The sequence below is a fragment of the Salvia splendens genome, chromosome 8 (assembly GCF_004379255.2).
Source record: "Salvia splendens isolate huo1 chromosome 8, SspV2, whole genome shotgun sequence".
NCBI classification, from domain to species: Eukaryota; Viridiplantae; Streptophyta; class Magnoliopsida; order Lamiales; family Lamiaceae; genus Salvia; species Salvia splendens.
In genome coordinates, this window is record NC_056039.1 from 14,962,319 (window position 1) to 14,987,135 (window position 24,817).

At 40.2% G+C, this 24,817-nt stretch overlaps 1 protein-coding gene and 1 pseudogene across 1 annotated transcript; one reads left to right on the forward strand and one right to left on the reverse strand.

Annotated features, from left to right (window-relative positions):
* The first annotated feature begins 7,855 nt into the window (after nucleotides 1–7,855).
* LOC121743960 (sorting nexin 2B-like) lies at nucleotides 7,856–14,514 on the forward strand. The gene is made up of 5 exons (XM_042137374.1): nucleotides 7,856–8,937; nucleotides 10,244–10,453; nucleotides 10,636–10,896; nucleotides 13,777–13,863; nucleotides 14,197–14,514. Exons 1-5 carry the CDS (start codon nucleotides 8,002–8,004, stop codon nucleotides 14,272–14,274), a joined length of 1,572 nt encoding a protein of 523 aa, XP_041993308.1. The 5' UTR covers nucleotides 7,856–8,001; the 3' UTR covers nucleotides 14,275–14,514.
* A 557-nt stretch (nucleotides 14,515–15,071) lies between these two features.
* Nucleotides 15,072–20,498, reverse strand: LOC121745816 (annotated as a pseudogene).
* Nucleotides 20,499–24,817: the final 4,319 nt, after the last annotated feature.

The following is a 24,817-nucleotide window of genomic DNA, read 5'->3' on the forward strand; positions in this document are numbered from 1 at the left end:
CGAATCCTCTGTTTCAGATCCAGTCGTCGGATGCTTAATCCACTCCGGATCCAAGCATTCCGAACCCAACAATCCACAACATCCACTCCATAACTTCCGATTTCAATAGATCTGCCCCGATCAACACAAGTTTCCAATAATTCCACTCAAACTCAGTAAACCAATGCAAAAATCAAACATTCAACTTATCAACGACATCAAACTCCAAACAATTGAATCCATAATCAAAATCAACAGCAGCTCAAATACGGAAAAGAGAAATTGCATAAACCAACGGAAATTCAACAGAAAATAAGGCCGAGCTTCGAACAACGAAGTTTGGTGAAATTCACGACAGCAAATTAAAACGAAAGCGATTAAATTGTATCTTCGTCCTCCACAAGGACGGTGTTACCCAACTACTGACTACCAGTGAAATGAACCGAATCCCTACAAATTCCCGAACATTCCCCCCAAGTGTGTAAAAGTGAGCTACGAGCTATATTCTGGTCACAAGTCCTCTACCGCACCGTCTCCTTTAGATAGCATGCTCTCCTCTTTATATAGGCGCGGAGTTGATCTTCTAGAAGCCTTCGCAGAAATCTCCATTCTACCCTTCAACTTCGTTGTCTCCCCCGTCCAGTCATTTTCTCCAAATTGCTCACTTATTCGCCAGTTTCCTTGGACCATGCAAATGTCCTATTCTTTTCCTGGACCTGACGAAAATCTTCTACACATCTCGCTTAAAACATGTGTTAGACCCTGCAAATGCATGAATTTAACTCTTTAATCAATGCACGAAATTAGCCTTATCAACGGCCAAACTTAAATTCAACTGGTCAGTGAAAAGATGCATTACAGATCACAAATTATGCATTATAAAACCTACAAACAACCATTATATCGTAGAATATGTACAATACGTGTATCATTTAAGAACTACTACCTAGCCGATATGCTTTGTAAACCCTCGTTGAATGACTGATATGTTAGGGTTTTGTATACTAGAAATAATCTTTCGAGTGATTGGATACTGTAAAACTCTAATTGTTATTTTCCAATAAATGCAACAGATTATTTTTTGTCACAGTGTTGTTATGTTTTACATTTAATGGTTTTTTATTGCATATTTAAATGTATAAGCAAACGTAACAAAGTCTAAGTCTTTGTTTTAGTAGACCGGTTGTGAGCGTCGTCCAATTTAAGGTAACACGGTCAGTTCTAAACAAAGAAAAATAAGAATTTCACAATCTAGATAGCCCTAGACTACCTATCGCGAAAGGTTGCAATGTCAGTCCGATTATTTCTAAGCCTTATTGAAATATGATGACGTTGGTGTGGTATAGCACTGAATGGATCTAACAGCAAGACGAGTCTTTATGCTATCTACTGAAAGACGAGGTCTTGATAATTAATTTCTTAATCAATGTACGTTAGCATTGAGCATACGATATTGAGTATCTACTACTTTGACTTACCAAAGGTGCGGGTTTTTCGTCACCCAACGATCCAGGTATATTGGGTAGTGGTGATCATTATCTAGCGGTGCTAGGATCGCTAATACGTTGAATCGTGCGCGAGGAGAGTCTCGTTTGATAACGTCCACAAGAGGAGCTCGAAACAAGGTTTTATTATTCGGAACCTAGCTAGTTAGAGTTTAATTACTCTATGAATAATAAATAAGAGTTTCTTGCTAAGTCCACTCTTGGAGATTAAAATATGTTAATTAATTAAGTCCATAGCAGACAATAATTAATTAATGGATGTTTCTATCTTAAGCGCGGGAAATAAATTAAATGCAATTAAAGGAAACCCGAAATACTTGTAATTTTGGATTTGGAAGGCAGTGCAATATTACTTCTGTAGTGGCTGCTTGTAATATTCCAATATAAGCTTATATTAAATTGTGGGTTCAATTTAATTAGTAAAAAGCTAATTGGGTGAGGCCTGATCTAAATTCTTCCTTAGATCCCTGACTGGGCCCAATATGCGACTTATATAAATAGGAGAATAAAGGAGACAGAAAACACAATAATTTTTATCAAAATTTTCGTCCCCTCTAGAGAGAGAGTTCGAAATTTGTGCTTCCTCCGTGATCAGTTTCTGTCTTCGTTATTCAAGTCCTAGTACGTTGGTGAGATTTGCCCACACAAATATCAGCGTATAGTCCGGGACACCAGTCAGAAGGTCCGAGGTCGAGTACTGAAGATCTTCACGTGGAGAAGACGCAAGCTATCTTCGATTCTTGATCGAATCAACGAGGTAATTTGGCTAACTCCGTAGTATGCATGTTTTAGGGATTTTATATTCCAAAGCATGATTTTAATTCAAGTTATGAGCATGATACATGTGATAATTACGCGAATAGAATTTGTCTAAATAATCTGCTAAATAGATCAAATTTATGTGATCGGTGATTTATGCACGCTTCCGCTGCCAACCCCTTCATGATACCCATCTACTTAGACGCGGGTTTAAAAACTTATTACATACTACACCCTAGCCTCAAGGATTGCTAAACCCTTTGGTAAAACAAGAAACGTACGACGAACAATAACACACTCCCACAGTTAAATTAAACTGGTCAGTGAAAATATACATTATAGATCACAAATCATGCATTACATTATCTAAAACAACCATTACATACTTGTAACACCCGTACTTTTTAAAGTATTAATTTAATGTATATCACGAAATAATTAATAAGATTATTTCGAATTATGATGCTTCTCGATAAATGTGCTCTCGGAGAATTATGGTTATTGTGGTTAATGTGAAAAGAAGCGTGCATGTTTATATTTAATTGTGAACGTTGGAGACACGTTTAAGGTCTCGTTGAAAGATCGATGATGAAATTGCTATTCTTGAGCAAACGAAGGAATGTAGTGGGAAGGAATATATGTTTTTATGGATAACGATGCGCGTAAATCGAGGAATGGTTGAAGGAATATTATATTTGGAATAACACCAAATATAAGTTATGCCGGTAAACGTACATTAATTTTGGTTGTGAAGAACGAGATAACAAAATAAATAAAAACCCGTGAATTTTAATTAACGAGGGAAAATGCGAAAAAAATAAACTATGAATTTATTTTGGACTTTTCAAAATAAATTTGAAGTCCAATTAAAAATAAGATAATTTGGATTTTAATTACTCTTTAAAATCCATCAAGTAGTAGTTTTTTTTTTCTTGGGCTTGCAACTTATTTATTTCTTTAGCCCAATGGAAATTAAATCATGGAAGCCCAAGTAGATTTTAATTTTAGTGGATCAAGCCCAAGTCTTTTTCCTTTTCTTTTCCTTTTTCTTTCTTTTTCTTCTTCTTTCCTCCTCATGGCCGACGGCCCTATTCTTCATGGGAGACTCTCCAAGTTCTCACCCTTCCATCTCCCACCATCCCAAGAGTCACCACCACTCCTTCATTACCCTCCTCACTAACTCCTCTCATCATTCACACTTCAAGAAAAAAAAAGAGAGAGAGAGAAGGGCCGAGAGAAGTCGACGGGAAGGAGAGGGGAGAAGAAGGAGTTGGTTTCATTTTTTTGTTCAACCACATCAAGTTTAAGCTCTTGAGGTATACCATTTCTTCCATCCTCAAAGCATGAATTGTTTACTAACTTTGCATGCATATAGCCTTGATTTTATTTTCATAACCAAGCTATGAATAATCCGTAAGAATCAACCAAACGATCGCCGCGCGTAACCGAAACTAAGAAAGAACGTAACTTTATAAACATAACGTATGTTGCGGGATGTTTCGGAGTCGTTTCGGAAGAGGAGAAGCCGCCGCCGGCGACGGGCAGCGGCGGACAGCCGTTTGACGTCTTCCCGACGGCAGGCATCTCAAGTTGCGACGGGAGGCAGCAGCGGCAGTGGCGCGACGGCGAGACAGCAGCTCCCGGAGTGGCGAGGCAGCAGCTCCAGCCGCACGGCAGCGGCGACGTGGACTCTCCTCCGCGGCAGCAGCTCCCGCCGGCGAGCAGCGAAGACAGCAGCCTCCTCGGCGGCTCCAGCTGCGGCGGCAGGCGGCTCCAGCCGCGACGGTGGCGAGCCGGAGGGAGAACGACGGCGACGGCAGCTCCACGGCTGTTGTGTGATTGCCGAGAGAGAGAAAGAAGGAAGAGAGAGAGAGTATGTTGGAGAGGGAGATGAGTTTGGGCCAACATTTTTTTTAAGTTTGGGCCATATATTCTTTTAATTGTTGGGCCTTTTACTAATTAATTGGAACTTTAATTAAATTGATGTTGGGCTTTTCTTTTAATTGATGGGCTCACTAATTGTTTTTTTTTGAGGAATAAGGTGGGCTAAGTTTAGTCTCTTGGGCCGATAATTAAAATTTAATCGGGGAAAATTATTTAATTAATTCCCGGAAGACTTTTGAAGAATGAATAATTTACCTAAGTATGAATTAATACTTTTTCAACGGTAAATAAATACAGAAATTAAAGTATGCGCTTAAATAATTTTTTTTAGAAATTATTTTCGACGATTATGGAAAAAATATGAGGAGCCAACGAAGGAAAGAACGAGCGTAAGCGGCCGACCGGCGTCGCACGCGACGCCTTGGGCGGCCGCCGAATAACCGAAAATACACGGAAATCGAGAAAGAAGATTTAAAAGAATTTAATTAGAGTGCATGCATTCTAATTATCATCGTTACCGAATTTTGATATGAATTTTATGTAATTTGCGAAAAGGTGGTTCGCACGCACGCTAAAAGTCGGAACGAGGATTGTTACGGAAAACCTAAGCTTTTGAGGTGGGCTTTATTCTTTAAAAGTTTATTCTTAAATTGATGTATTTATGGTGTGATAAGGATGATTTTACAAGTATGTCATGCCGTGTTTATGTTTTGAAACTGCCTATCTGATTGTCTACTAGAATAACACTCTACTAGACTTTGATGGTTAACGAATTCGGGTCTGACTAGGGAGTGAGTCCCTACTCGGACTAGTGCACTGATGGGGATCGTGAGCCGTCCCCTAGGTCGGCCGGTCCAGTGATCGAGTTTGTGGCCACACTCTCGTTTCACATGATGGTTCAGATATGGTATATGATGGAGGATGATGTTAGTCTGCGCGGACACTATTTTATGGAAATGGATTTATGTGCTTCTCGGTCTCTTTTAAAGAAAAACCCGGGATTCACACGATGATGGCTTGACATAACTTAAATGATAAATGTATTTCGGGCATGAGTTCACTGGGTGCATCAAGTACTCAGCCCCTGCATATGTTTTCCCTATGTGCAGGTTGAGCGAGGTCGGAAGGCGGAGGATGTTGAGTGATGTTATCAAGAATTGGTCCGGTTACTATTACGTCTTCATACGTAGTACTAACTACACTCTCAAATTGCTTCCGCTATTCAATGTCTTAAGAAACTCTGTTATTTCCGTTATTGTTGAACTCTGTTATCTTTCATTATGAGACTTGGGTTTTGAAACGTTGATTGATTTAAATGGAATTTCCTCTTTGATTGTTAAGTTGTATTGCCTTGAATTGTTTTCCCCCTTCTTCCCCGCTTCTTAAATCCCCCACGAGTCACGATTTCCCGTGCCTCCTATCCTTAGGAAGTGCGGTCGTGACAATACTAGAATATGCACATTACGTTTATCAATTAAGAACTACTACCTTGCCGCTATGTTCCCTAAACCCGATATGAATGACTGAAACTCGTGGACTTCGATGACGTTTTTAATTTGTACATAGTAAACCCTAGCCTCGAAGATTGCTAACCCATTGGGGGAAACAAGAACGGTGCGTCGAACAGTGAAACTAGACGAATAATATATTACTCGTGACTTTGGGTAACAAAACAAAACATCACATACGATCGACTAATCCACCAAATCTGAATTTCTGATAACAAGTAGGAGTACAAATTGTTGCAGGGAAAAAATATGTACCTTCTTCCATTGTTCAGTAAAACAAAAGCAACGACCGAGCCCTCCGACAAATCGGCGATATTATCGACAAATAAACACACGGTTTTCTTCAATAAACAAAAACAGAAGTGATCTTCAGACCTTAATGAGATCAATGGAGTATAGACGCATAACTTTTTGGGAGAGAAGAGAGATTGAACGTGATATCATTGAGAATAACGCTGAGATTTTGGAAGAGAAAATCATGGAAGTTACCATAACAAACACATTTGCATATACCAAATTTAGCCTTTTCGAATTTTTAAATGATTTAATTTAAATTCATGTGGCATTATTTTGGGCCATTAGATCTTCAAATAGAATGGTCGAGATTAAAAAGAACAATAGAATAAAAAATAGAAAAAGGATAAGAATACATCCCTATATATATATATATTGGTATCATGAATAATAATATAATACTAGTCCACGAAGGTTCAATTTGATTTAGCATGAATTTTAAAAATATAATAGAAAGTTAATGGAAAATGATAGTAAAAGATAAATCTTACTTTTATAATGTATTTGCCAAAAATTATCTTATTTTAATTTTTTTGAGTGTTCATAAAAATACTCCTTCTCATACATTATCCATTTTTTTCCGGTTTTTCCCACCAATAATATCATGGGTTTGTTATTTCCCACCAATGAAAAATTATGGCTATATTAATGGATTAAAGAACAAATTTAGAGGGTGTGCTTCAAGAAAAATTATTCTCAAATATTGAAAAACTTGAAGCTCTTGAAGTTGTTGTCGAGAAATTACGAAAAAAAATTCGTAACATGATATTATTTTCCGGAATTTTTTTATTGGTGGGAAATAACAAACTCGGGGTAAAGTTCATGATATTATTTGTCAATTTCTAAGTTTGTGGGAAAAATCCAACTTTTTAAAAGTTCCATAGACTCCATAGGTAAAAAAAACTGTGTTAATTAATAAAATCGGAAATTGTATTATGAAGTTATTACCATAATGGTCCATAGTCCAAAGACTCCATCTTGTAATTTAGTTTATTTTTATTTTATTATCTTTTCTCTTATGTTTTCTAAATTACCATCCAATTTTATCAAATAGTATTATAAAGTTATTTTTGCTGCAAAATTTTGTCCCACATTATTGTTTCCACGGATATTACCAAATCCAAAAATGAAAGTTACTTATAAAAGTATAAAACTAAAAAACCGGATCATTCAACAATGTTTTATTTAATGGAGTATAGTTTTAATATAAGGATTAACTATGTTTAAATTTATCATTGCATTGGCGGTTCGGAACCGTGAAACCGACGGTTCGGTCGTGGTTTCGGTTCGAAAAATTTGGAACCTGAACCGAACCACGGTTCTAAAATTCACGGTTTTGGTTCGGGATATTTCTCGCCGTTTCGGTTCGGAATCGTAACCGGCGGTTACGGTTACGGTTACGGTTTTAATCGCTGGTTCGGTAAAACCTTGGGCTGCTCTAAGATAAGCTTCTGACAACCAGTGGGTGGTTAGGCCTCCCTGTTAACGGGCTACTGCATACCCTGATTGAACCCCCTTAAATGATATTGGACCGGAGTGGGGGCACCAAAGCGACAAAATCGTCTTTTTTGCTGCAATGAATATGATATTTATAATTGTATTAATTGAAGAATTAATAAAATAAATACCCTGAAATTTCATTTTTCAACTGCTCACATCCCATATGATATTTATAATTGTATTAATTGAAGAATTAATAAAATAAATACCCTGAAATTTCATTTTTCAACTGCTCACATCCCAATTTTCTATCTGCTATTGTTTATTCAGTTACACAATCTTCAACTTCTGTATAGTTTAACCAGTTCACGAAATTTAAGTTAGTGTCGGATTCTGAATCTTCAGAAAAATTCACCCTGGATTTCAGATTCAAAATACAAATGAAGAAAAATTAACTCAAATTATAAAATAATCATAATTTAATCCACATAGAAATACACGTCATATACACACACCTCTGATCTGATCTGATCTGATCTACTCTCTGGTTTCGAGTAAACCATTGACCTCCGCATCTCCGCCACCACCGCCACCACCGGCACTGCTAATTCACCCCTCATTCTTCCAAGGATATGATGGGCTCTGACAATCAGGGCTACGAAGAAGCCCGTCTCTACCCAACCAAAGACCAAATCTCCGCTACCTTGCTCCATCACGAACCCTCGCCCTCCGACGGCTCCAATTCCTTCCACGATCCTCTCTCTTCCTCCTCCCACTTCGTCGACATCCCCACCTCCGATCACCTCCACTCAACCGAAACCCCCAATCCCACCCACAGCTCAATCAATTCCATCCTCGAGCCTCCCTCCTACGCCGATGCCGTCTTCCAATCCTTCGACCTAGACTCCGTCGATTCCCCCGCCACCACTGCTCCCGACCACTCCGCATCCGCCTCCCCCAAATCCTTCTCCACGATCCTCAAAATCTCCGTTTCCGATCCCAAAAAGGAGCCCGGAGCCACTACCTACTTCTCCTACTTAATCACCACTTTCACGAATATGCCTGAGTTCAGCGGCACCGAATTCAACGTCAGGAGAAGGTTTAGGGATGTTGTTGCGTTGTCCGATAGGTTGGGGGAGAGCTACCGAGGGTTTTTCATCCCCCTGAGGCCTGACAAGAGTGTGGTGGAGAGCCAGGTGATGCAGAAGAATGAATTTCTAGAGCAAAGGCGCGCGGCGTTGGAGAAGTACCTGAGGCGGCTTGCAGCGCACCCGGTGTTGAGGAACAGTGAGGAATTGAGGGTGTTTTTGGAGCCTTCGGAGGGATTGCAGCTGTCGAGGATCTCTGATTCGGCTTCGAGGATGATTGAAGGAGCGGATTCGAGCGAGGTGTCGCAGCCGGCCAAGGGTGGGAGGGATTTTTTGTGGATGTTTAAAGAGTTGAAGCAGTCTGTGGCAAATGACTGGAGTGGAGCAAAGCCGCCGTTGGTTGAGGACGATAAGGAATTTCTGGATAAGAAAGAGAAGATGCAGGATTTTGAACAGCAGCTCATAAATGTGTCTCAGCAGGTATATCTCTCTCAAGATAAGTTTTTTATTTTTCACTTCTATCCTGCTTTGCATGTTTATTATTCCTAATCTGAAAATTCCTATGAATTTATGGCGCTGATTGAGGATCGTTGACATTTCTAAGTAATTACTCCCATTAACCCGAGTAGTAATGGTCTTGAGCTTTGTTAGTAAACAATCGACACCTCTTTGGCTAGCAATGATATTCACTGGTAGCTTGAGATGCTATGAACTTTATCAAGAATTGTTTGTAAAAGCAACCTTTTCCTTTATCAGCTCTACAAATGGTTGAGTCCATTGTGTTAATTACCTACATCTGGAGTTTCCAATGAAAATCTGGTATTGCGGTTTAGAAGGGTGCAGCTGGTTGTACTTCCAGCATTTAGTATTTGATGTTACTGCTATTCATTTTTAGTATGGGTTCTCAGGAAGAAAGATCCTCTTCCCGTGGCACACTGTCAGTTTGTCTGTCCTATTATTGATTCGATTGAGTCTGGGGCAATCTTCCGGTCATAGAGGGGTTGAGAGAGAGAAAATGGTTGTGAAAAAGAAAGACTATACATCCTCAATGGTCAACTTTCACTAGATCTTGCTAGAATCCGTGATCAACTTCCTTTTGTAGTACCCTACCTCCACAATTGGCACATCTTTAGTTTTAGTGACCTGCGTTGGAATTAGAATGGTAAAGTAAACATGGCCCTCATGGCCTATTCCCGTGAGGAACCTTTCTCTTGGGTCACAAACTGATTGTTATCTGGCTCCTGCCTGCAGCCTGCCATACCAGAATGCCTGTTATCTAGTGCTCTGCTTCGTAGACGAGGCTCATTATCCATCTCTTGATCCCTCATTCCACCAATCTTCTGTCACTGATTCATTCAAGGAGTAGACTCTCAATTTCATTGTGTTATCTTATTAGCGCATGCATTAGCCCACTGTTCCTCCAAAAGAATGCACAATTTTGTAAATCTTCGTATTTTGTGGACAGAATAATGAATGATTCTAGAATCCAAACAACTCACTTAGTGCTAATAACTTTCACAATTCAGATGTAAATTTGCAGGACTCATCTTTGAGGATCTATACGAGTTTGTTGGCCTTGCCTTCATTGTGGCTTTGATATGATTTAAGTTTAGCTCTGGAATTTTCTTATAATCAAATGGAGTATTTTATTTTTCAAAAAGCTTCCTTTTAAACAACAAGATACTACTACTATTTTATCTATAAAATTTTTGAGTTCTCTGTTTTAATGTTAGTCGGGAAACTCTGACTAACTAACTACACCTTGTGGCTTCTATTCTATGTTTAGGCTGAATCACTTGTGAAAGCACAGCAAGACATTGGGGAGACCATGGGCCAACTAGGGTTAGCTTTTGTCAAATTAACCAAGTTTGAAACAGAGGAAGTTGCTCAGGATTCCCAAAGAGCCCATGCTGCAGACATGAAAAATGTGGCAACAGCTGCAGTAAAAGCAAGTAGATTATATCGAGAATTGAATGCCCAGACAGTTAAACATTTGGTAAGGGTATTATTTTACTTGGAAGTTGGAACTAAGAACAGTCTAACTCTTGTTCTTTCTGCATTTGCACTTTATGCTGCTGGTTAATACTAACATTAGTCGTACTAACATTTTGTTAATACAATTAAAGGCTACAGTAGTTTCTCTCTTATTGATGTATAGCCTATCTTAATTTATCGTAGGATAAACTTCATGAGTATCTTGGGGTGATGCTTGCTGTCAACAATGCATTTTCAGACAGAGCAAATGCTTTCTTGACCGTACAAACACTTTTATCAGAATTATCATCATTACATTCAAGAATTGAAAAGCTTGAAGCAGCTTCGTCGAAGATATTTGGTGGTGATAGATCGAGAATTAGGAAAATCGACGAGCTACGAGAAAACATAAGAATAACTGAGAATGCCAAAAGCAGTGCAGCCAGAGAATACGAACGAATAAAGGTAGGATATCTAGCTTTCTAGTCAAAAGAAATAAAATTTTTTCTTGAATATAACTATCCCACAGTGCTTCAATTTTCATGGTGGTTTTGTGTTTGCAATGTTCTGTTGTCACTTGTCTCATAATTTGCTTGTTTAAATTTGTCATTAATGTACATCTCTGAATCAAGTTGATACTCCTTTCCTTTTGGAAACCAGAACTTTGGTAGAAAATAGATTATTCCCCTTTCCATTGAGTCCATTGATAAAAACTGTTCTCTCTTTACACTTGTGCAGCTCTTTGGGTGCTTAGAAATTAAGTGGACCAAGTTTTCTTTCTGTGATTTTTTCTACACCAACCTGGTTTAAAATGCATTTTAATAGTTCCCCCATTGCTTATTATTTTTCAATCAATATATCATGTTCTGGTTTTAGTAACATAGGATACCAAAACAAACATTAACTGCTGAGGGTGTACACTTATCTCATTGCAGCATTTTTTATTGATAAGTTCCTAGACCAGAGTAGAGAATGTTGTACTGAGCTATCACGTAAAGCATCATTTATATATTTATGAAAAGATCATATAATTCGATACTTAATGAAGTTGGGGAAGAAGTCATGAACTCTCCTAGATTGCTGAAGCTGGTCTTTGAATAAATGAAGCTAAGGTGTGTTTCTTTGATAGGAGCTGATGTGTGTTTCTTAGCATAGATAATTGAAAAAACAAGTCATTTTTTCAGGCTGCAATATCCTCTCAACCTCTCTCATCACAACAAAAAAATGAATAAGAAGCATGTTTTTTCCTGCTATCAAATACTTCACTATAATGGTTCTTCAGGAAAATAATGCTGCGATTGGAACCACATTTTTATTTTATCATTTGTCAGTATCTGTAGTGATCGGTTCTCTGTCCGGATAAAAAAGGCTTGCAACATTTATATATGACCTTTAATCCTTGAACCCGTTGACTCTTTTTTCGTTCTGTGAGAATGTTCTGGTCCATCATATCACTTTCCCCTTTCGGAAGTCTACCAGATCAATTTCCTTCGTTATGCTCGTCTTATTTTTAGCATTTCTCTTCATGCTAATACTTGCAGAGTTACAAATGCATTGCAAAAATTATGTTGAGTGTAAAAATTTGATGTTTACAGTAGGAACTTCCTAGAACAACCAAACTATTAATCTATTTTTTATTAATTGTTAAATTAAGCCAAATGTGTTTTTCTAAACCCAGACCCAATGACATGTGTATTGGAGTTTTTGGTCTTTAAAATAAAGTATTGTTGAGGAAGATTGGTGCTTTACAACTGAAAAGAATTCTTTTTGATGAAGATTTTCTAAAATCAAATATGGTCTATAGGACAATTTGTTGTCTGCAGGTATAGTTGAAATACCTCCAGCAGCCCCTGGGGAGCTACTTCTAGATTTTATGCAGATTTCCATCAATCAGTAAAGTTCATTGTGAGGGGGTGAGGTTTTGGGAAGATGTATGCATGAGCGGCAGACTATTCTTTAGGCTATTCTATTGTGTTCATTATACTGTATCTCATCTTCCCCATAACAAACACATTCCTCTTTTGTATCCACAATCACTAACTCTTTTTTTCATTTTAAAATCTTTAAAAGATTGAATGAAATAAGTGTGTTCATTGCTGGTGGCCATTTGGAAGGAGGTAATCTTTTTGAGATGGAAGTGTTGGGCACAACTGGAAAATTCACTTGCAAATCCTTTCTAATTTTTTTTTTCATAATCACTTTTCCCTTTCCTTTGCATCCAAGGTTCAATTCTCTTGAGGCGTTTGGTTTTGGTGGGTGGGATAGATATGATTGATAGGATAGAGTAGGATTAAATTATTTGGATAACTTAATTTTGTGATTTTGATTGAGTGATTGTGTTGCAGGATAAATTGAAGGATTGTGACTAAACTGCAAAAATTAGAAAAATAAGATTCTTATTTTATAATTTATAGTCATGCAAAAATGCATAAGTTGAGGACAAAAAAAATCAATAATAATTTTCGTTATGATATTTTGAGAATTTTGTATTATAGACTGGAGAATGATTAAATAATCAACCCAACTTTGGGGTGATTAACCATCCAATTGAATGATTTGCTGTGTGCTGAGTTATCTATCACTAGCCTAATCAGGCAAACCAAACATTTGATTAGAATGCATTATTTTGTCAATCATGCCTTATCACTCAAACCAAACGTCCACATAATGACTGTTGTTGTTTGGTTATAAGCTGTTCAGTTATGATGTGCTATAGGGTTGCTTTCCAGTCAGTATTTTATCATCCAACTCATGTGGCTAGTGCATAAGTTATTGTGACAACCTTGATCACATATTAAGGCACAAGTCTTGAGTCAGGTGATTTCTGTCAATTTTGCGGTCTTCATTAGCAAAAGGGGTCAAGTTTTATTGTACCAACTGTATCAATCACTTTGGGTAGAGAGATACAGAAGAATATTTTAGGATAATGAAGATCCTTGGGAGATGCATGGTATAGCAGTATAGGGTTAAGATCCAACCTTGCCCCACCTTAGTTCAGAAAGTTAGTATACCTCTTACCCATTGAAACCCTGTAACTTCTGCATTCCTTTCCAAATCGGTTGTGTCTGGGTTGGGGTTCCGATTTGTTTGGACTTATTTTTATGTACTCTGTCTGAAACCATCATGTTAATTTGGGCATTATGTTTCATCATGTTCTTTCTTGTGCGCTCTAATCGATTCTAGATTTCCTTGTATTCATGTATTTCAAATGTTGCAAATGCCCCAAAACGGGAAAATGGAATTTAACAATAACTCATTTGTGACCATTCTGCTACTACAGATTCTGTGATCTATCTTCGCTTTTCTTCGATGATCTATCTCTCAACTCGTTATTCTCGGATGCAGGAAAATAATAAAACTGAGCTGGAGAGACTTGAGAAAGAGAAGCATGATGATTTTGTGAACATGCTGAAAGGATTCATTGTTAATCAGGTATTGAACAGCCTCCTTCACAATATTCTCTTGATCATCTTTCTTTTAGCAAAAAGATGTGGTAATTCTTTTGTGTACTTGTGAAATTGAGTAGCTGAATAGCTGGTGTCTTTTACACTAGAACTCAACTCATAGCAGTGCATGTGATCTGAAAAGAGAATCTGATAGCAAGTCTTGTCATCTCACTACTGTTATAAAGTTCCTTCTGTTATTATTCCCTTATTCAGTATGGAGATATCTTCTTCCCACATGAAAATGAACCCAGTAGAAAAGAGTTTTTGGTTGTTACACTGAAAAAAGAAGTGCTATTTGATTTCATTTATGGTATAACAGGCTGGATATGCGGAGAAGATGGCTAATGTTTGGGAGACAGTTGCTGAAGAAACAAGTGCATACATCAGAAAATCATAGAGCTCTTGTTAGTGTAAATATCAATCACCCACCTCTTTCTTTAATTTCCTTTCTTATATATTTCTTACTTTTAGTTTTTTTTTTCTTCCATTTCTTGTATCTTCTAGATTTTTCTGGAGAAAAGAAACAAATTCTACTTAACCATGTACCCATTGATCATCGCAGTATTTGCTGGATTTAGAACTTGATGTTGACATTTCATTAGTTAACCAATAAATCCTTGGCTGTTTTGTGATAAAATGCAAATCATATATATATATATATATATATATATATATATATATATATATATATATATATATATATTGTACAAAGTACAAACTCCAAACTTCTCGATGCCTATTGTAAAATTTCTAGATTTTGATGTCATTACAATGACACTGTGTTGACATTTTCTGTTACTGTTATTTTGTCATTCGTTGACCTTTTTTAATGGTCCAGATGATAGTTTAGAGTTGGTAGAATATTTAGAGTTTGTATTTTGATTTACTCCCTTTGTCCGCATTAAGACTTTAAGAGTCTTTATTTTATGTGCTCATTCATTTGTAAGTTTATCCTAAATATACTAAAATATCTACAAAACTATATTTTTCAAAAAGAACTGAAGAATATCTATAAAAACGAAACTGCAATCTAATTTAAAATTTGCTACTGCATGATATTGATAGGGGATGGAATTAAGATGGATTCACATCCAATCATGCCAAATCATTCCAAATCCATGAAAATATAGAGCAAAAACATCAAACTAAACTGAGAAGAATGAAAGAATAGTGGAAGAAGAAGTTTGTACTATCCTAATCCTGAGCAGGTGATGCCATTGCGCCACCATCATCCCCGGAGCTCGTCGTCCCCGTCTCCGGTCTAATCTCCTCCAGTTGCTAGAGGATCTGGTGCGCCTCCGGCCTCGTGGAGGGCGTGGGGTCGACGCAATGCAACGCCAGCTTGAGCGTGTTGAGCAGCTCGTCCCCAATGACTGACGCGTCCCTCATCAGCTCCAAGTCAAAAACCTCGTTGGTCCACTCCACGATGGACGCCACCCACTGCGGCAAGTCCACCCCCTCCCCGGACCCTGGCGACTTCCCCGTGAGGAGCTCCAGCACGATCACGCCAAGGCTGTACACGTCGCTCTTGGTGCTCGCCTTCTTCAGCTTTGAAAGCTCGGGCGCCCCGTACCCGAGCGCCCCTGCTGTCGCGATCACGTTTGCGTTCGCAGCTGCTGTCATCAGCCGGGCGAGGCTGTAGTCCGCGATCTTCGCGTTCGCGTGCTCGTCCAGTAGGACGTTGCTCGACGTCAGGTTCCCGTGGTTGATGCCGACGTTCGTGTGGAGGTACAGCAAGCCCCTCGTCATCCCCTTCGCGATATTCATCCTCGTGTCCGGTGCACGTGCTGCAAATTAATAAGATTATATGCTCAGCAAATTAATTAATTCGGATGTGCATCGACGAACCCGAGCGGTAGAATTTACCGTGGAGGAAAGTAGCAAGGCTGCCCTTAGGCATGTAGTAAAAAACAAGCAATTTCTCCCCCTTTGGGCCTAAGTAGTAAGCTCTGAGAGCTAATAAATTTGGGTGCCGAATCTTCACCAAAGCATTCACCTCAATTTCAAATTCCCTTTGCCCCTTTGTGATCTTCTGCCTGAGCCTCTTGACAGCGACTTGAATGCCATCTTCCATGGTAGCTTTGTATACTGTTCCGTAGGTGCTCTTGCCCATGATCTCCGCCGTGGCGCAGAGCAGATCATTGGCGCCGAACACCATCGGGCCGTCGAAGTGGACGAGCTTCCCTCCCGTCTCTCCGCCGCCGAAGACTCTTGTGTGGTCCTGAGGACCCCTCCGTATTATATCTGCAGGGACAACACGTCTCTAATAACATATGGGCAGAGTGCCATCAGAAGACGTACGCTGCAGAAGATACGAAGGAATCATATGGGATGTTCCCATACATCCTCGTGTTTTGGCGGTTATAGACGGGATGGGGTTCGGCGGAATGTTAAGGTGTGGTAAACCGAAAGACATTGACCACCATCTTATCACCGCATTGATTGAACGTTGGAGGCCAGAGACTCATACGTTTCACTTTCCAGTCGGTGAAGCGACTGTGACCTTAGAAGACGTGGAGGTCTTATAGGGCCTCAAAGCTGACGGTGATGCTCTGACGGGTTACATCCCCACTAAGGATGTCAACTATTGGAAGGACGTTTGACATGGAAGCAAACAAGCTTATCTAATCAACTGAGGATTGAGTTGGGTGGTGATGAACAAGACCATTACATATACAATCAACGTGCTCGTGTGTATTGTCTGTGTTACTTGGTGGTCTGTTGATCCCGAATGCCTCCGGTAATAAAATTCCATTCTTCTACCTTCAATTTTTGATGGATGTAGAACAATGTGGTAGATATAGCTGGGGTGGTGCGGCTGTTGTATGCTTGTACCACAATCTATGTGAAGCTGCACTTGGTATGAGTACTGATGTCGGGGGAGCTCTTACTTTGTTACAGTTGTGGGCTTGAGAGAGAATCCCAATTATTAGACCGAAGATGCTAAATCCCGTGCTCATAGACTACGTACCACGTGCAGTCGCGTAAGTTGATCACTAATTACTTTTTTTAACCATATTTTTTTATTAATTTCCGTGTTATTCGCTCATAATTTAATTTTTGTAGATGGACTGGTCCGGCCACTTATGTAAGAGCACCCGGACATTGCATTGAAACTTTTAGAGATCAGTTCTCCAGAATGCACGCCAATCAAGTAATTTACGTAACCTAAATTGTTGTTTGTTTGCTGTTTTGACTAAATTTGTTTCATATGTAGTTTATTTGGATGCCGTATGACACGCGAAATCTGCCGGATGTTTGTGTTGCCGGTCGTCCTATATGGACGTCGATCACAACACTTATTTGCTGGAATATGGTTGAGCCACATTGTCCACAGCGAGTGTTGCGACAATTTGGGATTGTCCAACCGTATATCCCGCTTGTCGACCGGTTCCATGGAACTGATTTTGTGAAACAGGATCGACGTGGCAAATCTGACTGGAATTGGGCATAGTGGCACGCCAATCATATACAGGCTTGGGATAATATGGAGAACATGGTGTGGAGTGATTTGGAGTACTCAATGGAGCCTACTGCAACCGATGAATATATGAATTGGTTTCGCCAAATAACTGTGGTGTATTTAACCAAACCTGGCGTCCATGCTGAAGAGGGCTTCCACGAAACGACATCTTCTCATAACTTCGCGGTAAGTTGCAAAAACTATTAATTATTTCAATTCATATTATGACATGTAATTAACTTTGAAAATTGTAGGTGGAGACGCTTCACAACATACGCCACTTTCTAAGTGGCCAAGATATGTCAGAACATCCGGCTTTGGAAACCATTTCGAGGATGGTTGAAGATGGACTGCAGATATCCGGTGAGGCTGAGCTGATGGACTACCGTCCTTCACAGCGCTCTGCAATGGACATGGACGTCCCCGTGAGGCAAAAGGGAAAACGACGAACCAAGAAGAAAACTGCCTGCAGAGAGTCGTCATCTCAGTTAGTACATGACTCCGATGACGATTTTGTGGATCCACCTCCACCTAAATCTGCAGTTCGAGGCCGACATTCTGTCAGCCACACCGGTGGTACAGGAGAAGATATTGGCCTCAGTGATGTCCACGCTTCTCCACCGCGGTCGTCTGTGCGAGATGATTTTTTTGGGGTGGATCTAGAGAACGTTGTTGTTCAAGATACTCCTCCCTCTAGGATCCCAAGATCTACATCCAGAATTGGGAAGGGGATACGGGGCGTGTTTATGCGGAAACGGCGAGATGATTAAACTAAACCTCAACTATTTGTATTTGATGATGCAATTGATATTCGTGTTTTTTCATTGAGTTGAACTCTTTATATTAGTAATTTGATACATCCTCTTTTTAAACTTATTTATGTTGATAATTTGATACATCCTCATACTTATTTATCGGGATGAAAAACGGAATCTTGCAATTTCATTGAACCAGTCTGACCAAAGACGCTGTCAAATTTGGCGTGTTATATAGTGTGACCAAAAAACGCCAATCTCAATGACGTGTATAACTTGGAGAATTCTTGTTCTTTTTTCCTGGAAGGCAACATTCTGTATAGACTCGCCGACGGAGTTGGCGTTTTATAAAACACGCCAAAATGGTTGGCGTTGTTTTGGAAAACACGCCAATCCCAATGGCGTGTATACCTTGGGAGAATTTTCCCACGACGGAATGCAACATTCTGTAAAGACTCGCCGGAGGAGTTGGCGTTTTATAAAACACGCCAACATGGTTGGCGTTTTTTAGGAAAACACGCCAATCGAAATGGCGTGTATACCTTGGAGAATTTTTGGCCTTTTTTCCCACGATGGAATGCAACATTCTGTAAAGACTCGCCGGCGGAGTTGGCGTTTTACAAAACACGCCAACATGGTTGGCGTTTTTAGGAAAACACGCCAATCGCAATGGCGTGTATAACTATTAAACACGCCAGCGCTGTTGGCGTTTTATCACGTAATACGCTAACCTAGTTGGCGTGTTTTAACTTAACTGTATTTGGAGAAAATACGAGCAAAATACGAAGGCAATGTAAAACGCCAACTGTGTTGGCGTCTTTACGTATAGACAAGCCAGTACCATTGGCGTTTTTAGTTATAGACACGCCAGTTTTATTGGTTTTTTTCCATATATGGAATAGATAACAAAATGGGTACATTTTGTCGCCTAGAAACCCGATTTTCTCTCCTTAACAAGCAACAGAGGAGAACGAAGCAGGTAATTTGCAGGATCACCAGCAACGCCCCTGCCGCGATCAGGATAATGTCTTTGTTACTTAACTTACGACGTCGTTTTTCAGAAGCAGGCGGCGGAGGAGCCTGGGAAGGCGGCGGCGCAACACAATCAGAGCCGGTGTAGCCGCAGAGCTCGAGATTGCCGACGAATGCAGATGAATTGAATTTCTGAGCGAGCTTCAGCGGAACGAAACCGGATAGATTGTTGTACGAGATATTGAAGGAATAAGGGATTTGGCCGGTGAAAGCGTTGTGAGACAAATCAAGCTCCTTCAACGAAGAGAGATTCCCAATCGCAGCCGGAATTTCTCCGGTGAATCGGTTGTAGCTCAAGCTCAGAACTGACAAGTTGCTGAAACGGAATAGATCGCTAGGCAAGGTGCCAGTGAAGAAATTGCGATCGAGCGTGAGCGATTGGAGCTGAAACGCAGAGAAATCGGGGATGGCTCCGGTGAGATTGTTGCCGTGGAGAGCGAGGAACACGAGCGATGGAGAGCGACTAAATGTGTTTGAGCCGAAAGAGCGGGATTGAGCCGAAAGAGCTTAGTTGAGTTGAGATTGTAGCTGAGATTGAGCCGAAAGAGCTTAGTTGAGTTGACGAGAGTTGGCGGCAAGGCGCCGGACAACGAATTGTTAGCTAAATCAATCGTCTGGAGAAGAGGGCAGAAGCCGAGGGAAGGCGGGATCGAGCCGGAGAATCTGTTGTTGAAGAGCTGGAGGCCTCTGAGATTGGGCAGGAAGCCGAGCGAGGGCGGGATCTGGCCGCCGATGAGGTTGTCGTGGAGGCTGAGCTTGCGGAGGGCTTGGAATTGGGAGATTTGGCCGAGCAGGCGCCGAAGGCGGGTAATACTCGAGTCATTTGTGATGAATCGAAAAGAATACGACTCTAGTAACTTGGAACAAATTACAGTTCAATTATCGGCTAAAGAGGTTTGGGCTGGGCCGACTATAGTTGATTTTTGAAAAAAAAAAATTTCTTTACATATTTAATATGCTTTCACGTGCTCCAAAGTAGGGTGATTATTCAATTTTATATCGGTTTTTTGCTTACGAAAAATTTGAATTTTGAGATAATATAAACATAATTTCTTTATATCGGCTCCGCCACTTTTCTACTCGGTGTTCTTCTTCTTATAATTATTAATATTTCATCATTAAATAATTGGTTGGGGACGAGGCCCCAACGGCTATCTTTTTCATGTGCCTGCTAACTTTAGCTCGATATGCTGACGTGGTTCTGTTATGAATGTGTGTATTCATCATAACTGTTAGTAATTGCGAAAAAATTAGTTAATATTAAATTTGGTGTTAGGGTAATTGTGTAAAAGTTAGTAAATATTAAATTTAGTTGTGTGACTGCTTATCTCTGTTTCATGTGTATACATTGTCATTACCGAATGAATCCATGGGAGTCTAGCTAAAATTGCGCTTTAAATTGTACTCCCTCCGTCCCCAAAGAATATGCACTTTGGGGACGACACGGGTTTTAATATAAATTTGATAAAGTAAGAGAGATGTAGAGAGAAAAAGTAATTAAAGTATTGTTAGCGGAGAATGAGTCTCACTTTATTAGAGAGAAAAGACTTTTCAAAATTAGAAAATGCAAATTCTTATAGGACGGACTAAAAATGAAATAGTGTATATTCTTTTGGGACAGAGAGAGTAACTTTAATTGACTTCTAATTTATCTCATAACTTGTAAAAGTAGCTAACTAAATCACAACTTATATATATTTCTCAATTATTTAAATTTGTTGTGATTTTTATATTTTTGGTCGTTATATCTTCACCAATTAGATAATAATCATCTAAAATCACCGAGGGAGTATAGTTCCTAGTATTCTTATTTGTCTCTAAGTTCGTACGTTACTAGTATATTTTATTTGAAAGGTTTTTGAACTGCTGTGGATTTTTTAATTCTAAAACATTCAAATTTATATGCCAGCTTGTTTTATTAAATTCTTCATTGGGTATTCTTTCGTGCATGTAGCATGGTGGTTCAAATTCTTGATATCACTAACGATAATATTTGGTGCAATTTTGATATTCTTTTTTCATTTCAGTTTCAAATTTTGTAGTATGGTTATTGAAGAAAATGAAGAAAAAATGGATGATCTAGTACTAGTATGTAACCCCGTTACGTTTCTATGGAGAATCATTCGACGTTGGTAAGACCTCACTATTTACATATTTGTAAAATTGATTTACTTTATTTGTGAATGAAAAACTATTAATGTATGCTAGATTATTATTGGAGTGGTGAATTTCATAGGTCTTGCAATTGAGCTTTAAAATTCATTTTAGGGCGAGAGTTTAAATTAAGTTACACTTTGCTTTGGGCGATATTAGTATTACTCCCTCCGTTAAAAAAATAGTCATATTTATGAACGACACGAGTTTTAATGAGAAATTGGTAAAATAAGAAAGATGTGAGAATAAGTAGATAAAGTAGGAGAGGAAAAGAGAAAGTAAGAGAGAAAGGAGAAAAGGTAAGAAAGAGAAAGAGTGAATAAAGTATGTGAGAAAATTTATCTAACGAGAAAGTATGTGAATAAGAAAGATGTGAGATTATTTTTCGTGGACATCCTAAAATGACAAAATGACACTATTTTTCGTGGATAGAGGACGAAATATTAAATAATGTGTGGACTGATTTGGGAGGACAACTTTACGGGTTTAGAGAAATGACAATTGTAGGGACCACCATGACACTAATTACTGAGACATCTTTTGATATTATACCGCGTACTGAGTTGGCTAAACTCAGAGTGACAAGCCAAATACAAAATAGATTACAAGATTACAGAGAAGCTAAGTACAAGAAACCCTAATCAGAACCCTAGCTATATTCAAGCATTCCACCAGACATGAATTCTCAAGCTCCACTGATTAGTACTTGCACACTAAGTAAACTAGTCAGCAACACAAGAAATGATCTTGGAGGATCTAAACCAGAACAGACTTAACACGGTCAGAAACAATAAGGATATGGCTCAGGTCATAATAGCGACTACACCAGGCCAAGAACCTCCTCACACGCTTCAACCAGTAAGTCACAAGGTGAGAAACCGTCGAACACAGGCGTCAAAAACCTCAGTCTCACCGACTACCACCAGTTCACAACCACGACCCTCAAACTTCACCAAAACTCACAGATCTTCCACGATCAACACAGGATCTCTCACACCGAACACCCAACCAAGTCAAATCTGAAACCCTAGGTCAGATCCAACACCAAAACTCTGAAGGACACCGAGAAAGTAACCTAACTCCAAATCTTCACCGAGATAGAATCAACTAAAACAGAGATTCATCGGAGGAAAAGAAGATCGGAGGAGAAGATCGACGTTAACCGCCGTGGATGTAGTGAGAGAAAGTAGAGAGAAGGAAGAGAGAAATCGCACTACAGAGTGAGAGAGAGAGAGAGGTGAATAGAATGAATGAGGAAAAGGAAGAGGCGCCTCACTTATCTCACAACACAAACACAGCTCTGGATCCAACGGCTGATGTTGGTGATCCGAGTGAGAGGAGACACGTGGCGGCCATCGAAGAGACAGGTAAGTAACAGGCTGGGCAAGCATTGGGCTGCCCACACTGATTTGTTGGGCTTCAACATTTAATACCACAGGGCCAGCCCAGTTCAAATAAATAATATATCAGCCCAAACCGTCCACAGATAATTCAACAGCAATAACAGACAATTTGTGAGTGAAATTGTAGAATTGATGTTCCTTTTTTATATTCATTGTCTACTGGAGTATTTTATTTGGTGTAAATGATATACAATTTGCCTAATGGTTAATGGGTTATGGAACTTTAAGACCATGTCCAACCATATATCAAAACTTATTTTTGATGTAGACAATCTCTCCAACCATACGTCAAACCCAAACTCATTTTTGGGTTTTCCAATGGAATAACACCATATTTGGTGTTACCGCAAAATTTGTGAGACAAATACCCAAAAACGATGTAAATTTTAACTATGGTGTAAATGATTGGAGTAAAACTACTTTTTGGTGTAATATATACAAAAATGAGTTTGAGTTTGACGTAAATGGTTAGAGATGGCCTTAATAGTGTTGCGTGAAGTACATAAGGCCACCCGCAACTCGTCACGCGGGTGGCCCGTATTCCGTCACTAAGGGACGGGACGGCGGTGTGACGCGTTGCAGCGCCCGGTCTCGTCCCCAGCTTGTTCCACGTTCCGTCCGCGAGACGTCTCGCCACGCGCCCAGGCGACGTGGCGCGCTCCGGCGCCATGCGTGACGCCCACTCGCCGGCCCACGAGTGGGCATCGTCACGCTGACGCAATAAGTCATTTTTTTAATTCGAATTAAATAAAAAAATTAAAAAATGAAAAATGGTAATATTACCGTTATATTACCATTTTTTCCTTTTTTTATTTTTTAAATTTTTTTTACTTTATAAATACTCCTAATTCATCCTCATTTCACACACAACTACACATCTATTCTTCCCAAATCATCTTCATTTCCTCTCTAATTTTCATCTAACCTCTCAAAACAAAATGTCCGGCGACGGAAACTCTGGCCGTGGCGGCTCCGGCGGGTTCGACATCAACGCGTTCGGCGACTGGGGGGGCATGTACAATGTCCTCGGTGGTGGTTTCGGTTCGTCGACGCCGGGGGGTACCAACCACCCCATTTTGATGTGGATGCATACGCCCATCCCTCCGCCCCGAGGTATTTGCAGGGATTATCCCAGATTCGAGAGGATTATTCCGTTGAACCCACTCCAGAAGAAGGTCGAGGCGGTGGAGGAGGCCGAGGCGGGGGAGGAGGCCAAGGAGGTGGAAGCTCCAGGGCGGAGGCGGATGAGGAGGAGGAGGAGGAGGAGGATATAGGCCGGCATCCGTACGGCCCCAAAGAAACGCTGGCGGTGTACAACGCCTGGATCAACATCTCGTACAATCCCATCGTCGGGAATCAACAACACCGGAAGTGCTTCTGGGAAAAGGTCACCGAGGCCTACCACGAGATTAAGCCGAAGGGCTCCCGCCGCCCCACATATAAGATACTCCGCGCTCACTTTGACCGAGTCGACAAAGAGGTAAAAAAATTATGCGCCATCTACAAGAATGAAGCGGCTCATTTTGCGAGTCTACTTCAACGACACCGGCAAACAATTCAAATATGTCGATGTTTGGGAGATCGTCAAAGACGAGGAAAGGTGGGCCGGCGGTGTGAGGTCCAGCTCGGGCTCAACCTCGAAGCGCACGAAGCACACGGCGGGTGGCCAATACTCGTCTAGTGAGGGCGGTTCGGGCAGCGCCGCAGGTGAGTTTGCCTCGCAGGAGGTTGAGGGCATGGCAGACGATGTCGGGGGGTCCTCCCATGGGCGCCGTCGGCCGCAAGGTGGCTAGAGGGAGGAGGCGGCGAAGGCGGCTAGAGGGAGAAATGCGCCGAATCAAGCCAGGCGGGCTCGGGCTCGGGCTCAGGGGGACCTCCTTTTGTCCATGTACATGACCGCCACAATGGCAGACACTTCCCGCATGACGCCTCCCCAATACCAAGCCTATCTTAACGGAATTGCGTTTATAGCAGCACAACTTGACATTCCGCCTCCTCACGACTTCAGTGTACCTCCACTGCCTTCGGGGGATGATTCGCCGACAGAGTAGTTTTTTTTTTATTTTCTATAAAATTATATTTTAAATTATGTCATTTTTATTTTTTAGGATTTTAATTATGTATTTTTTTTTA

Bases quoted from the DNA above. Each gene is read 5' to 3' on its own strand.
- LOC121743960 (XM_042137374.1), top strand. From the start codon at position 8,002: ATGATGGGCTCTGACAATCAGGGCTACGAAGAAGCCCGTCTCTACCCA. The intron at 8,938-10,243 runs GTATATCTCTCT...TTCTATGTTTAG, and splicing joins TCATAAATGTGTCTCAGCAG to GCTGAATCACTTGTGAAAGC. The intron at 10,454-10,635 runs GTAAGGGTATTA...AATTTATCGTAG, and splicing joins CCCAGACAGTTAAACATTTG to GATAAACTTCATGAGTATCT.